This window comes from Cydia fagiglandana, chromosome 4 (genome assembly GCF_963556715.1).
Source record: "Cydia fagiglandana chromosome 4, ilCydFagi1.1, whole genome shotgun sequence".
Taxonomy (NCBI): domain Eukaryota; kingdom Metazoa; phylum Arthropoda; class Insecta; order Lepidoptera; family Tortricidae; genus Cydia; species Cydia fagiglandana.
Window position 1 is genome coordinate 20,146,908 of NC_085935.1, and position 14,817 is coordinate 20,161,724.

Genomic DNA, 14,817 nt, shown 5'->3' on the forward strand with positions numbered 1-14,817 from the left:
ATTATGACAATTACAATATTTCGTTGTTTTTTTCCGCATTTTCAGGGTTATTTACCTCTGCGCACACTATTTGCCAGCGACCCGAATTAGCTGTCGACAAATAACAGAACTAGTTAAGTGTCGAGCTCACTAAAGGTGCACGCACACAGACGTCAGTAAGACATTTTGTACAGTCGGTGTCCTAACATAAGTATAGGTACACTTTTCTACAGCAACCTAGTTTTAGTTCTTGACGTTTGCTGTTCCTCTACCTTAAAACAATGAAAAAAGAGGACCAATATATGTACTACGATTTTTCATCAATAAATTGTACATCGATACCTTGATTTATCAATAGAAATGTATGTATTAAGAGATAGACCTAGCCCGTCATTACGGCCTTTAAAACGTGTTTAATGTTATCTTTTGAGCTTAACAACGTTTTTTTTATTAATTTTGATGATTGTTATACCTACTGAAGGATATTAAATACCTATAGGTACTCGTAGGTATTTCTTTTCTTCAAAAACTAACTAGTTTATCACAGAAGTATTTTATATTAAATAGGTATATATTTATCATTTTTACAAAATGTTATTGACCTGATTACTACTCAACTATTTATGCCGATATGACGCCTTTAGTTAAATTTTATTTAATTTCTACAATTTCGTGTAGCACTTTAAGCAACCATTCTATGAATTGTACCTAAATTACATAATCCTTTTTATACAACATGTCACTTTGAAGAAATCACACCCATAAGAATGTAGCTATTACAATTCAGTCTACAAAGTTATTCACACCCATCTCACCCGTGTACAGCTCCCCTTAGGGCTGTCAAATAAATCATAACGCAGACGCGGACGCGTAACAATTTTAATTAAGCCGAGGATTTACTGGCATCCCTGATGTAGGTAGAAATATTAAGGTATTGATTAATAGAGTATGAACTTGATACAGATAAAACATTGAGTAACGACATGAGCTAAATATATTTAAGTAAAAGTAAGTAATGTGAGAAAGTAGTAAATAAAATATTGAATTTAGAGCACCAGATAAAAGCTTGAATGTAGATAAACCTAAATCCTTTACGTTTTTACGCGTCTAGACGTAAAATATTTCTACTCCGCGTAAAAGCCTGGCTAAAACCTTTCTTTTAAGCACTTACGTCCAGGTATAAAGAAAGCCCTAATATCTGCCACAGTAAAAAAAAATAGTATTTTGACTGCATCAGTCTTCTTTCCGTCTTTTAACAATACAGAGGCCGTCGATCCTTACGCCGTTTTAATGTGCGAGCGGTACATGGCTATTGGCTATATACTTGATAACCTTCTAATCGTGGCAGTAAAGCGGTAATCTCTGTCACTATCAATTAAAAAAAAATTATCCTCCGCGCGAAGGCCCAATTTTGCCACGGCTCACTTGGGGAGTCTGCTGCTATGTGCGAATGTGTTATCTTATCTTATTGTTTTCGGGGGCCCTTGCGTATATAATTCGAGCCATAGAGATCTTTTGTGTAATTACCCCCTAGAAAAGATCCGTCAACTACTTACTCAAGAGCTTTTCCCACCATATCCATGTATTGGATGATAGACTGATGGACATATCCATGTGCTCATGGGTAGCGTTTTGAAGTCTTTTGGTCCAAGATATCCTGATCCAAAGTCCTTCATTAGGGTTCCGTACCCAAAAGGTAAAACGGGAACCTATTACTAAGACTCCGCTGTCCGTCCGTCTGTCACCAGGCTGTATCTCACGAAGCGTGATAGCTAGACAGTTGAAATTTTCACAGATGATGTATTTCTGATGCCGCTATAACAACAAATACTAAGAAGTACGGAACCCTCGGTGAGCAAGTCCGACTCGCACTTGTCCGGTTTTTTTTTGTCTGGCGAGGGCTACGAATGTCTACTAAAAATAGATAAGATACTGCCCTTGACACCTGTAACTGTGACAACATAGCTTCACCCTCAGCATTCCGGGGGGGACCTTTTTTTCGCCCCCCGTGGGTCCCAGTAAAACTTTACTTGTTTATGGACACCCGACACTTGTAGATATCCATCTTTGAATATATTAAGGGATAAGGAGGCTGATTTTGTCACGACAATTTGATATGGCCTTGAATCATCATGGCATCTTACGCGCAATAATAAGTGAGAAAAATATGATAAGATGAAGAATATCAAATTATAAACTGATATATAGTAACAGCACCAGTCATTGGACATTTAAGAGGAAATTTGGAGTATTTATGATATTTCCCATATACATGTAAATGGTCTACCGCTTAGCGTGTTAAAAGATGAAAGTCCTATCCGTCTTTCATGTTTTAGGCGTGTTGTATGAAAGATACAGCAATTAGTTTCCACATATTTAACAAATTAAAACTATGCTTTTTTTCTCCAGTCATGGACACCAAAGTTCCAGTAATGGGCCCCCGGTAATGGACGTGGATCCAGTAATGGGCCCCCTATAATGGACATTGCTCTATCAGTATAAAATATTGAAATGGGGAATAAGTTACGACAAAAAAATCAATTTTTGGTATAAGCTTTTATCGCTGAATGTATTTTTCTTTCCACAGCCAATTATTATTGTATTAGATCCATGGAGACAAATCTAATATACCCAAATACAATTAGTTAGGGTTTATTGCGATAAAGTTCCCATGGCCACCTCCTGTCTCTATCATCAGATTAGGTCCATGTTATCATAATATTGCATTATCATCCGATTTGCATACTTAATTACGTACTTACACAAAATTTCAACTGAATCGGAAATCGAAAAGTGGCTCAAATTCAGCTACCAAGATTGGACCCACACTAACTAACAGTGCAAGTTAAATAAAAGTTTGGAAAAACGATATTAATTTATCCGAAGTCCGAGAATACCTCCTGATTGACATATTTCGTAACTACATTTTACTTCTGTATTGTTTAAACATGAAATTATGGCATGGCAAGCATGATTCTGTCAATTGTCCCATCATAGGAGGTACGCAGTTTTACAGCTCCTATAATGGGATTGGGCCAAATACCACTATTTTTTTACATCTGTGGAGTCACAACATAGTGTGTTGTATACCTTATCTCATGGTAAATGCAATTAATAAAACACATTCTATAGTTTTCATCAAGTATTAATTAATTGAAATTTAATAAATTAACTCACCTCTCTTAGCGAAGTTGTTAAGAATTCGTAGTGGTATTTTTTTTCAGTGACACGACAACTTGGGTTGACGCCAATTTCTTAAAAAGCAACCAAATTTAACGAAACTTCAAACTGAAACAGCTCTAGGACTCTTATTTATGATAATATACAGCCAGTGTTTATAAACTACTTTCAGATACTTATTTTAGAGGAATTATGTTTTTTTGTCCCATTACTGGTTCCACGCCCATTATAGGGTATACTACTATAGATGTCATATAATACAGAAAAAGGGACCAAACCACAGCTACCACGAGACTACTCCGCCACGGCGGTATCCGTCTCAAATCCTCTAGTCTAGTATATATACAATTTGTGAAAAGCTAAACGCCTTTAATCAATTCGAAACGGCGCGGCGAGCAATTTGTGCTTGCTTAAGGTGACAGTCCATTTCCAACGACAGCAGCACTTCCATTCATTTAAAGTATTGAAACTATGGAAATTGATAATAACACCGACGCGTTCGTACTAGTAGTGCAGCTGCGGTCAGAAATGGAATGTTACCCTTAAAGTGACATTCCATTTCCAACTGCAGCTGCAATACTGTTCATTTTACTATGGAAACGCGTCACTGTCATTGTCAATTTCCATAGAAAATGAACAGTATTGCAGCTGCAGTTGGAAATGGAATGACACTTTTAAGCTGATGACGCTGGTTTGATTCCGGCCTCGGCCACCAGAATACACCCAGTTACTTTTTCTTTAGTATTATTATATGACATAATAATATATTTCATTTTAAGTATAATTTATATTGAATAGTGTGACTAAACAACAGAAATCAAAAAATATTTAATACCTATATAAATTTGATTCGTCCCCCTAGTTGTACATTTATGTATGTAAACACTGTATTGTACATAAGACCGGTTAAGATACAATTAAAAGAAAGTATACAATGTACAAAGGCGAACTTATCCCTCTATGGGATCTCTTCCAGTCAACCTTTGAGCAATTGAGAGTAGACAAATGAAAATGACAGACAAACGAACACATGTACGAACGAAAAGTAAATTATGGTATGGTGGTTAATTATGGTATGGTTATAAATATCAAATTGTTAATACAGAATTGGCCTCAAGGAAGCCTTGACCGTGGATGTAAACGGCTGGTATACAAATGTAATTCTGTTTAAATTTTACGTTTAATAAGCTATTTGAATAATTTGTTTTTAAATTGTACGAGCTTCTTTGCTTTTCTTATTGACATTTAAGATTTGTATGATACTTAATAGTGCAGCAAGATTAATTCATAATGCTTTATTTTACATTTCAAACACATATATTAAATCAAAGTATGCTTTTGTTTATAACACTTCATAACAACAGTCTTAATACAATTCGTTAAAAAAAAATGAGCTATGGTCTCATTTGATGGTTTTAAATAAAATTAACGATTTAGCCTAAGTGGAAAGTTATTAGGTATAGGTTCGTATACTAAATAAGATTATATTCGTACTAAAGGCAGACTGATAGAAAAAAAGGCTTTTAAAAGAATACCTCATAGTCAAACTTTTTTATAACCGCATACTGGTTTTTAAACGGCTGTTATAATAATTATTATTTTACCGACCAATTTTTTTTGTCGCCGCATCCACATCTTCTTGTTTGTATGGCTGCCGCTATCTCAAGCAATCAATTTATAGATACGATCAAAAAAATGTCATTGATCATTGAAGTAAAATATTGATGATCAATATAATTAACAAGCGGCTAAACGCATTGAGAAAAAAGCCAAAAAGGATAAAAGTATGGGAATCTTATTAATTACCGAAGTCACATTTAATTTTGAATCATCATTGACGAGAAAATGATTATTATCTATTAAATTGATTGTATTTTTCTAAGACATGTAATTGTACTATAATATATCTTAAATGATATGAGTAAGTATACCGTAAAATCAGGTAACTTTAGTCCACAGCTTACAGCTAAAAGATAAAGAAAGAAAAAACATTAGTGTATAATATGCTCCAATACAAATGTAATGAGTACAAATCATAAAGGCTCGTTAAGAATCAACCTTAAAAACTGGACCATAGTTGTACTTAAGGACTATAGTTACCTACCTGATTTTACGGTATAATTGTATGTATGTATGTGTGTATATACTCTTTATTGTACAAAACACAAATCACAAATTTATGGCACAGGATATAATATAGGAGGAATTATTTTGACGACACGATTATCATCTAAGTATTATTTATTTTAATTCAAGTCTGTTACAGTTTTATTTTTGTAATTCAACGACCTTTTGTAATAATTGGTCTCAGATTTTTATATTTTAATTTAAATCACTTCAACCGTACCCGCGCTCATTTCATCACACCGAATGCATTTTTTCTACATTTTGTACAATTTATTTTAAAATACCTCGAATAATGTCCAATATCTATGCGACTGTTTCCACTCACAGTTAGAGTAGATGATATTTTAAATTGTAATTTCATACATGAAGTCCTTTGTTTGATGTATTTTTTATTTAAATTAGGTTAGTTTGTGTGGCAACTACTTTCGCATTGATATTGTTTAGAACTATGGAATTTTATTTTACATACAATTTTTATAATGAACTAGCTTCTTCTCGCGACTTATTCTGCGTGAAATGATGATGATTGATAAAAACAATCCTATGCCCTTCCCCGGGCCTTAAACTGCATAGCAAATTTCATATAAATTGGTCCAGCGGTTTAAGCGTGAAGCGGTAATAGACATATATACAGACTTACTTACTTTCTCGTAATCATTAGAGTTTGTATAATCTTTAGTTTCATATTCATAACACTAGATCGTCAAACTAAACTCAACTTAGAACTCTCTTAAAACAACATATTCTTTTTATACATTTAATAGTTCCCGTCTTCAAAGGGGCAATCTTGTTACAGTTAATGAACAAACTTAGCGTCTCATTCTAATTAAGCACTACCGGCTGAGAGGGAGATAGTGTTTTATTAATCGAATTTGCTAGCTACGCGATCTTAGCGCCACTCCATCACCGCTTTACAAATTTACGACATGTACTTACACTTTTTACTCAAAATTGCGATTTTTTTTATGTTGTTGCTAATTAGATTCATGAGCTCATTCGATCAAAATTAAAGTTTCAAAAAATTTACATAGATACCGATTTCGTTCCTTTCATTCCGTTACCGTCATAAACTATAAAAAATGGTTTCGTCTTGGGTCGTCCCATTCGTTTTTCGTCAAGTTCTTAAATTAGTCCTATTCTGCTTTCGTCACACGTGGTTTCAATTGTGGCACCTTTAAGTAGCTCTTGACATTTGATATCAAGGCATTTTACTGCAATTAAACGGACGTCTTATCGCCACGTTTCTGTTCAGTAATGATCGTGGAGCGTTAAAATTACCTCAAATCGAAACCTCACAGAAATGACTGTAAAAACCGCGCTTATTATTATACTCTTTTATATTGTATTTCTGTTAATTAATGCGCGTAAAGACCATGTCATGACAGGGAAGATTGTCGGGGGATTTTTCTCTAAAATAGAAACTTTTCCTTTTGCGGTATATATCAGTAAAAGTTGTAACATTGTTAGAAATTCAAGCTGTGGAGCATCTATACTGAATCAAGTAATATTATTAACCGCAGCGCATTGCTTTAAGAATTGTGATCCGTTTACAGTCAACGCTTATTCCGGTTCAATACGTAAATATTCAGGATTTGAAAATAAAGTAATCAGCTACAGAAAACATGAAGATTACCATCCAGACAGTCACCAAAATGACATCGCTCTTTTGAGATTGGAAACAGAACTGGTTTTTGGGAGGGCAGTGAAAAGAATTATTTTGATGAAATTTCCACCTAACAATACATTGGCATTTGTTGCTGGATGGGGCTGGATAGATGTAAGTTCGGCTGTTTTATGTTTAAATGTTCTTCGGTTTTCACTATCTGATTAAAAATTAAATCAGGCCTAAGTTCACTTCCTTGTGGGATGCCGCAGATTTTTGGTCTTTAAGTCTAAATTGAGCTTGTTTGTTGCGTTAAAAATTTACGTATTTATGTGAGTAAAGGGGCCGACTGATTAACAGTCCGCTGGACGTTATCGGCCTGTCAGTTAGAACAAAATTTTGACAGTTCCGAACAACTGACAGGCCGATACCGTCCGGCGGCCTGTTAATCAGTGGGCTCCTTAAGTGTTTTGAATTTATATAATAATAATTATGTTCAATTTATAATTTGTTACACAATTTTTATAAGATAATACAGTTATATTTTAAGATCTGCATATAACGTAATACATTTGCTGATTTTTATTTTTCAGTCCAAAGGTACCAGAGGTGATGTCCTAAAACATACTCCTCAATTAGTGTTAGATCGAGACGAATGTGCTAAACAACTGGGTAATACAGAAATACCGATAGGAATGATTTGCGGAAAAGACACAGACGGTGACGGCTACCCTGAGAAGTAAGTTTTGTGCCTAAACTGTAACATATTAATACAATAGGACCGTGGGGTGCCCAATAGCATCTCCCGAGCATCGGCGTTTCGTCAACTCAATAGCTGATGCTTGACGCAACTGCGGAGCGATGTCATTTTCCATAGCGCTGACTAGACGCCTACGCTCAAAAGACTAATGTGGTGTCACTCATAAAGAGCTACATTTCGTCAGTACTTTGACAATATCTCATATCTCGCACTGCTACTCAAAGTTAAATGCAGTAACTCTGTATGCATCCCATACATAATTACCATATTTTTCTTTTGACTGTCAGTCCAAGATACGAGTCTTTTCAATGTAGTCACGATTTGGTTAAATTTGGTGTTTTGGTTTTTAACAAGTAAAGTAACAATTTACTGACTATATTTTTTTGATACATGTTTGCAGAGGAGACTCCGGCAGCCCCCTAGTAATCAACGGTAACATCCAGATCGGAATAGTTTCCTTCAAAAGAAGAGTATTTACGAATCACACCATCGCATACACACACGTCCCGTATTTCTATGACTGGATAGTCAAAAATGCGAAGGATTTGTATTGTGAATACGAAAATAGGACACTTAAGATGAAACAGCGTTTAGCTCATATCCCTCGGCCAGTCGAACATTGTGACCTCGCTAAGGGTGTTATTTGAAGATACGCTTGATCTGCGAAGTATTCCGAAGTAGTACCTAGCGAAACCTGTAGAATAAAATGTTAGAAATATTAAACATTAGTCAACATGTCCTTAACGACCGCTTACTTTTAAAATAGATAAATGATTAGATGATCGGACTACTGAAAATAGCGCTCAAAAAAGTATAAACAAAAAGATCATCATATAATTTACCATCATATAGATCATATACATCTAGGTAAAAGTATCATAAAATTTACACAGGTTATATCCATATATTTATTTAGGTATACGTGCGGAATGTGAAGCAAAAATTACAATAATAATTTTTTTTACAAAATAAATATTATTCCATAAAAAATATAATAAATATCATTCCAATTATAATTTGGTTTGACTTACTTTTACAACTTCCATGATGGAAATCGCGGTTACTGCGTTAGGAAATCGAAAGAAATATTGAGTAGGTTACTAGAGTTAGACCATCAAAAGTCTACGGGCCCGATTCGGATTTTGAAATAGACATCTATTAGATATCTTTTAGACATCACCAAGATACGTTATCGTATCTAGAATGGATCTAGTACGTGTCGTCTCTTGTGAATATCTTGAAGTTCGAATACGGCAGTACAACGCCTTTGATGGCATGTTATTTATACGTCATAATTTCATACTCGTAGACGTTTGATAATGTCGTTTAAAATAAGACTTGTGTGCTCTGCGTGTGCTATCAAAATCGTTGCAGATGCAGACTTTTCTTGGTTTAACTCTACCATACTGGTACTGTTGGTTGGTGTAGGCTACTACTGAGCCGGTGAGCTCCAAAGGGACAAATGAACAAACATACAAATTTGCTACCCAAATTAAACCGATAAAAATCCATAACCCTCTTTTTTTGTTTGGCGTAGTTGGGTAAGTAATTAAATATTGAAATATTTATAGGTTATGAAGATAAAACCAAAATGTAAAAAAAATATGAACATTTAATTTTTACCGGCACATCTTTCGCCTTCTTTAAGTTTAATAATGTTTGATTACACTTAGCTGATGTGTTAGGTACGGAAAGATATCAGTGCTAAAAGTTTTCTAAAAAATTATCAAGCTAGAAGCCTATATTTAAATAACGAAGATTGTAGGTACCAGGTGGCGCTCGCAGGGAGGTAATGGCCAATCACACGGCGACCTGGCTGGAATCGCATCACCCTGTACATTTGAGCGACGTACGCTTGAAACACCCTGTGCGGCTTTCGAATTGGATTGTTATGGAACGGAAAACATACGTGGTAGAATTTTTAATAATTTTTTGCAATGGAGAACTATAAACTAAAATACTTCTTCTACTTCCTCGCGTTTTCCTGGGATTTTGCCACGACTCATGGAAGCCTGATGGGACTCGCTTGGCACTAATCCCAAGAATTGGCGTAAGATCTAGTATTTACGAAAGCGACTGCCATCTGACCTTCCAACCCAGAGGGTAAACTAGGCCTTATTAAGATTTCCTTCACCGAAAAGCGACTGGTAAATATCAAATAGTATTTCGTACATAAGTTCCGAAAAACTTATTGGTAAGTGAGGGCCGGGGTTTGAAGCCGCGACCTCCGGATTGAAAGTCGCTCGCTCTTACCGCTATCGCTAGGCTACCAGCGCTTGGCTACAAACTCAAATACTTGATGAAACTAAATTAATGAAAGTTACAGATTTAATAAAACTGCCTTGAAACCAACAATAACTAGATTCTCTTAGAATTCCCATTGAAGTGAAATTTTTCATACATAATATTTGTAGTCTTGGGGTAGCCTCATTCCATAGAGACCACGTCCCCAGATACACTGCGCTGAAATGAAAATGCTCAGACGGGCAGGCGGCGTTACGAGGCTTGATCATATCACAAACAATTATATAAGAGGCAATTTCAAGGTGAAACCTATCCACGAATAACTCGTAGAGAGCCGATTAAGGTGGTATGGCCATGTGATGCGACGACCAACAGAACACATGACCAGAAAAGTCCTGGATATGGCAATTGCAGCTCGGGGACGAGAGAGACCCCTGACAACCTGGATGGCAGGTGTAAGAAAAGACATGGACAATGGAAATCTAAGACCAGAGACGACCCAGGACCGACTGGCCTGGCGATGCATGATTAGAAGGGCAAAAAAAGAAGACATAATATTTGTAAATATGATGATAATTGCATTATTATGATATCATATGGCTATAACTCTGTGATAAAACAACGCAAAAACCACATGCGATCGATTGGGAAAGAGATTAAATAAGAGCGTTTCAGATTAATTAAAATCATTATATTTTACACTCCCAATCAAATCTAATTAAACGTACTTAATTACAGATGGTCGTAAAACTATGATTTTACGTGTAAGCGAATTCAATCACTCCTTATTGACGCGTATACTCTGCATCACAACCAAATTGACACTAAAATTACAAATGTTACTCAGAATATTAACATGTTTATGTTTATTACAATTATTAACAGCAGCAAAAACTAGACTACACATGGACGGTTTCATAGTAGGAGGGAATTATTCCATTATAGAAGATTTTCCACACGTGGCCTTTCTTCATATAAATTGTAAAAAAGAAGGTGCTACTTATTGTGGCGCTTCGATAATAAATCAAGCGATACTTCTAACCGCTGCACACTGTGTCCATAGATGTAATAAACAAAATTTTTCCATAAGAGCTTATACAGGAAGCGTTAAAAAGTATAAAGGAGACAAATACGAAGTTGTGGGATTTAAAGTTCATGAACAGTATAACCACAAGAATCACTCCAACGATATAGCTATGTTGGTACTCAAAGAGAACCTGAAGTTTGGTAAAGGTGTGCAGAAGATTAGCTTGATGAGAAATGTTCCGCAGTACAAAACGGCTCAGATTGCGGGTTGGGGATGGATAGACGTAAGTATTCTTCTTCTTTCCCCTGCCCTTATCCCACGTCATGTGGGGTCGGCACAACATGTTTTCCTCTTCCATTTTCCTCTGTCTTTCGTGTCCTCAGCACTCACTCCTTTCTTTCTCATATCCTTTTTCACACAATCCATCCATCGTTTTTTGGGTCTACCATACGCTCCATCAACATTCATCCCTAAGATTATTTTGCCTATATGGCATTCATCCCTCCTCATTACATGCCCATACCACGACAACCTAGCACCCCTCATTTTCTCCGTTACTGGAGTTACTTTCAAACTTCCTCGTATATACTCATTCTTAATCCGATCCTTTCTCGTCACTCCACACATCCATCTCAGCATTCTCATTTCCGCTGCATGCACTCTTCTTTCATCCGCTACTTTCGTCGCCCAGCATTCTGATCCATACATTACAACAGGTCTCACGATCGTTCTGTATATTTTCCCCTTAAGTTTAAGGGGCATTCGTGGATCGCAAGTTGTTCCAGAGACCTGTCGCTATTTCATCCATCCCGCATTTATTCTATTTTTCACGTCTCGGTCGATGTTTCCGTCACCTTGGATCAATGACCCAAGGTACCGGAAGTCAGAGCAGACTGGTAGGGATACACCGTTTTAAGGCAATATGGGAAAAACTGGATGGACCACCGAAATCGCAGAACATGTGCTCCGTTTTGGATCTGCTTATTTTGAGTCCCACGCTTTCCAGCTTTTCTTGCCATTTTCCCAGCCTGCTCTGGACCTCAAGTGCATTTTCTCCGACAAGAACAATGTCGTCGGCAAACAGCATACACCAAGGTGCCTCCTCCTGTATGTTCGATGTCAGAGCATCCATAACCAGGAGGAACAAATACGGGCTTAAGGCCGACCCCTGGTGTAAACCTACCGCCACATTGAACTTGTCGGTTACTCCTGCTTCCGACCTGACGTGAGTACTGGCTCTGTCATACATCGCCTGAACAAGCCGTACATACTTCTCTGGCATTCCCTTCTCACTCATACACCACCACAGAACCTTACGGGGTACCGTATCGTATGCCTTTTCCAAGTCCACGAACACCATGTGCAAGTTCTTTTGCGCAAGTCTGTATTTTTCGCACAGTTGGCGAAGTGCAAATATGGCGTCCGTAGTTCCCCGGCCCGGCATAAACCCAAATTGGTTCTGTGTTACCTCTCTTTCTTCTCCCATTCGTCTCGCTACCACTTTTTCCCATATCTTCATACTATGTGATATGAGCTTTATTCCCCTATAGTTGTTGCAATCCTGTACATCACCCTTATTTTTAAAAACGGGCACCAGTGAACTGTTGCACCATTCATCAGGGATCGCCTCTTCTTGCAACAACTTATTGAAGAATAAAGTCAGCCACTTCCATCCATCCGCTTTCAGAAACTTCCATACTTCCACAGGTATACCATCTGGCCCAACCGCTTTCCCATTCTTCATACCTTGCACAGCCATCTTTACTTCTTCTACAGTGATCTCCCTCACCATACCAATGTTACTTCTAACATTTTCTAGCAATCCACTCCAGTCATTCTCTTCGTTCATAAGTTTATTGAAGTAGTTCTTCCAGCGTTCTTTTATGCTCTTGTCATCCGTCAAAATCTTTCCTGCTTCGTCTCTCATACATTTTAATGGTTTTCGACAAGTAAATTAATAAATATAGAACATTCTTACACAGATTGACTAAGTCCCACAGTAAGCTCAAGAAGGCTTGTGTTGTGGGTACTCAGACAACGATATATATAATAGATAAATACTTAAATACATAGAAAACACCCATGACTCAGGAACAAATATCTGTATCATCATACAAATAAATGCCCTTACTGGGATTCGAACCCAGGACCATCGGCTTCGCAGGCAGGGTCACTACCCACTAGGCCAGACCGGTCGTCAAAAGTTGTTAGAGTTTAGTTTTAGTTTTAATTTTAATGTTTAGTTTAATTATTTTCTTAATACTTTTATTTTTGTATATTTAAATAAACCATTAATTATTAGTTCTATATATTTTCTATTTGTTCTATATATATAGAAAAAATATGTTCTATATGTGTAGCGTGACAAGAATGGATAGGATAAGGAATGTGTATAGAAGAGAAAGCCTGAAAGTTGCACCTATAACAGAAAAAATAAGGGCAAATCGCCTAATAGCGTGGTACGGGCATGTGATGCGGAGGGATGAAAGTCATGTGACGAGAAAGGTACTACGAATGAAAGTACGAGGAGATGAAAACCGAGGAAAAGGTGGATGGACTGTGTGAGCGATGATATGAAACGAGCGCGAGTATGAGATGACGGGTGACAGAGGGGTGTGGAAGAGAAAAACATGCTGCGCCGACCCCAAGTGAATGGGAAAAGGGCAAGAGAATGATGAGAATGATGATTGATATGATTGGATATGATTATTTATGTGTTTCTAGAACTCAGGGATCTTAAAAGCTTTATCATTTGATACAAATAATTTATAGAATAGTCTGTGTGCCAGTAACACACCAGTAAATTTAATTATTCGGCCTTCAACAGGCTTTCAAAATAAAGTAGCGTTTAAGTTTCTTTTATACTTCAGGACCAGAACACAAAGACAGATCTTCTAAAGTTTACAAGCCAAGTGGTTATGAATAATGAGGAGTGTTTAAAGAAACTGCCAGGAATACCCCCCGGGACCATCTGTGGATACAATCCGGATGAGAGTCATCCTCAACGGTAAGCTCCAATAGATAACATAAAAAATTTAAACCCGACATTGTCGATTTTGACAAAACACGTCTAAGAACAGCCTGCTAAAATTCTTACTTTCAAATAAATAAAAACGCATCCAATTCGGCTAAACCGTTTGAGAGCAACTATGCCACAGATAGACATACTGACACTCCTCTTTTTGCATCGGGCGATAAAAACCAGGCTACTGAAAAATGGTGCTCCAAAAAATATAAAACAAGAAAAAATAATCCAATCTAGGTACCATCTTTTTAATAAAAGTACCTATATGTATAACTTTTATTAAATTTACTAAATTTTATATATAAAGTTCGACTAAGTTAGCCTTGCATAGCATTTCTAACGAAGAAGTGTGTTAATGTAATCTTTAATGTCCAATTACTATAAAAATATTACGTGATATAATGGTATAATGACACTCCCTCACTTTGTCCTGTTCAAGTCAATAAAACGCTAGCTTGGACTCTATTACGTTTTTCCTCTATGTTGCAGAGGAGACTCCGGCAGCGCGCTTGTGATACACAAACATATACAGATCGGTCTCGCCTCCTACTTTAAAAGGGACTATTTCAACAAAACTCTTGTTTACACCAACGTCACGTATTTCTATGACTGGATAGATAAAACTGCAAAAAGTATGTTCTGTCAATTTAATAAAAGCAGTAACTTTTATTAAATTGACAGAACATAATGAACAACTATAACTGCAACTGTAACTGTAACAACACTATTGTAACTGTAACAACACTATTAATGAAAATAAGAAGACAAAAAAGATGAAATATGGATAACAATGATATACACTCGCCGAATCATATTTGATTTAGTATTAAATACTTTATGTAATAAAACCTAAGCAAGTTGTTTTTTTTTTT

General features: G+C 36.4%; 2 protein-coding genes across 2 annotated transcripts; both read left to right on the top strand.

Moving 5' to 3' along the window:
* The first annotated feature begins 6,551 nt into the window (after window positions 1–6,551).
* On the top strand, window positions 6,552–8,392 carry LOC134664187 (trypsin alpha-4-like). The gene is made up of 3 exons (XM_063520775.1): window positions 6,552–7,063; window positions 7,483–7,628; window positions 8,050–8,392. Exons 1-3 carry the CDS (start codon window positions 6,587–6,589, stop codon window positions 8,294–8,296), a joined length of 870 nt encoding a protein of 289 aa, XP_063376845.1. The 5' UTR covers window positions 6,552–6,586; the 3' UTR covers window positions 8,297–8,392.
* A 2,257-nt stretch (window positions 8,393–10,649) lies between these two features.
* Window positions 10,650–14,618, top strand: LOC134663974 (collagenase-like). Its single transcript, XM_063520531.1, has 3 exons — window positions 10,650–11,203; window positions 13,791–13,927; window positions 14,435–14,618. The coding sequence occupies exons 1-3, from the start codon at window positions 10,730–10,732 to the stop codon at window positions 14,616–14,618; spliced, it is 795 nt and encodes a 264-aa protein (XP_063376601.1). The 5' UTR covers window positions 10,650–10,729.
* The last annotated feature ends 199 nt before the right edge of the window (window positions 14,619–14,817 follow it).

Excerpts from the sequence above, each read along its gene's own strand:
- LOC134664187 (XM_063520775.1), top strand. The coding sequence starts at position 6,587 with ATGACTGTAAAAACCGCGCTTATTATTATACTCTTTTATATTGTATTT. Across the intron at positions 7,064-7,482 it reads CTGGATGGGGCTGGATAGAT|TCCAAAGGTACCAGAGGTGA; the intron begins GTAAGTTCGGCT and ends TTTATTTTTCAG. Across the intron at positions 7,629-8,049 it reads GGTGACGGCTACCCTGAGAA|AGGAGACTCCGGCAGCCCCC; the intron begins GTAAGTTTTGTG and ends ACATGTTTGCAG.
- LOC134663974 (XM_063520531.1), top strand. The coding sequence starts at position 10,730 with ATGTTACTCAGAATATTAACATGTTTATGTTTATTACAATTATTAACA. Across the intron at positions 11,204-13,790 it reads CGGGTTGGGGATGGATAGAC|GACCAGAACACAAAGACAGA; the intron begins GTAAGTATTCTT and ends TTTATACTTCAG. Across the intron at positions 13,928-14,434 it reads GATGAGAGTCATCCTCAACG|AGGAGACTCCGGCAGCGCGC; the intron begins GTAAGCTCCAAT and ends TCTATGTTGCAG.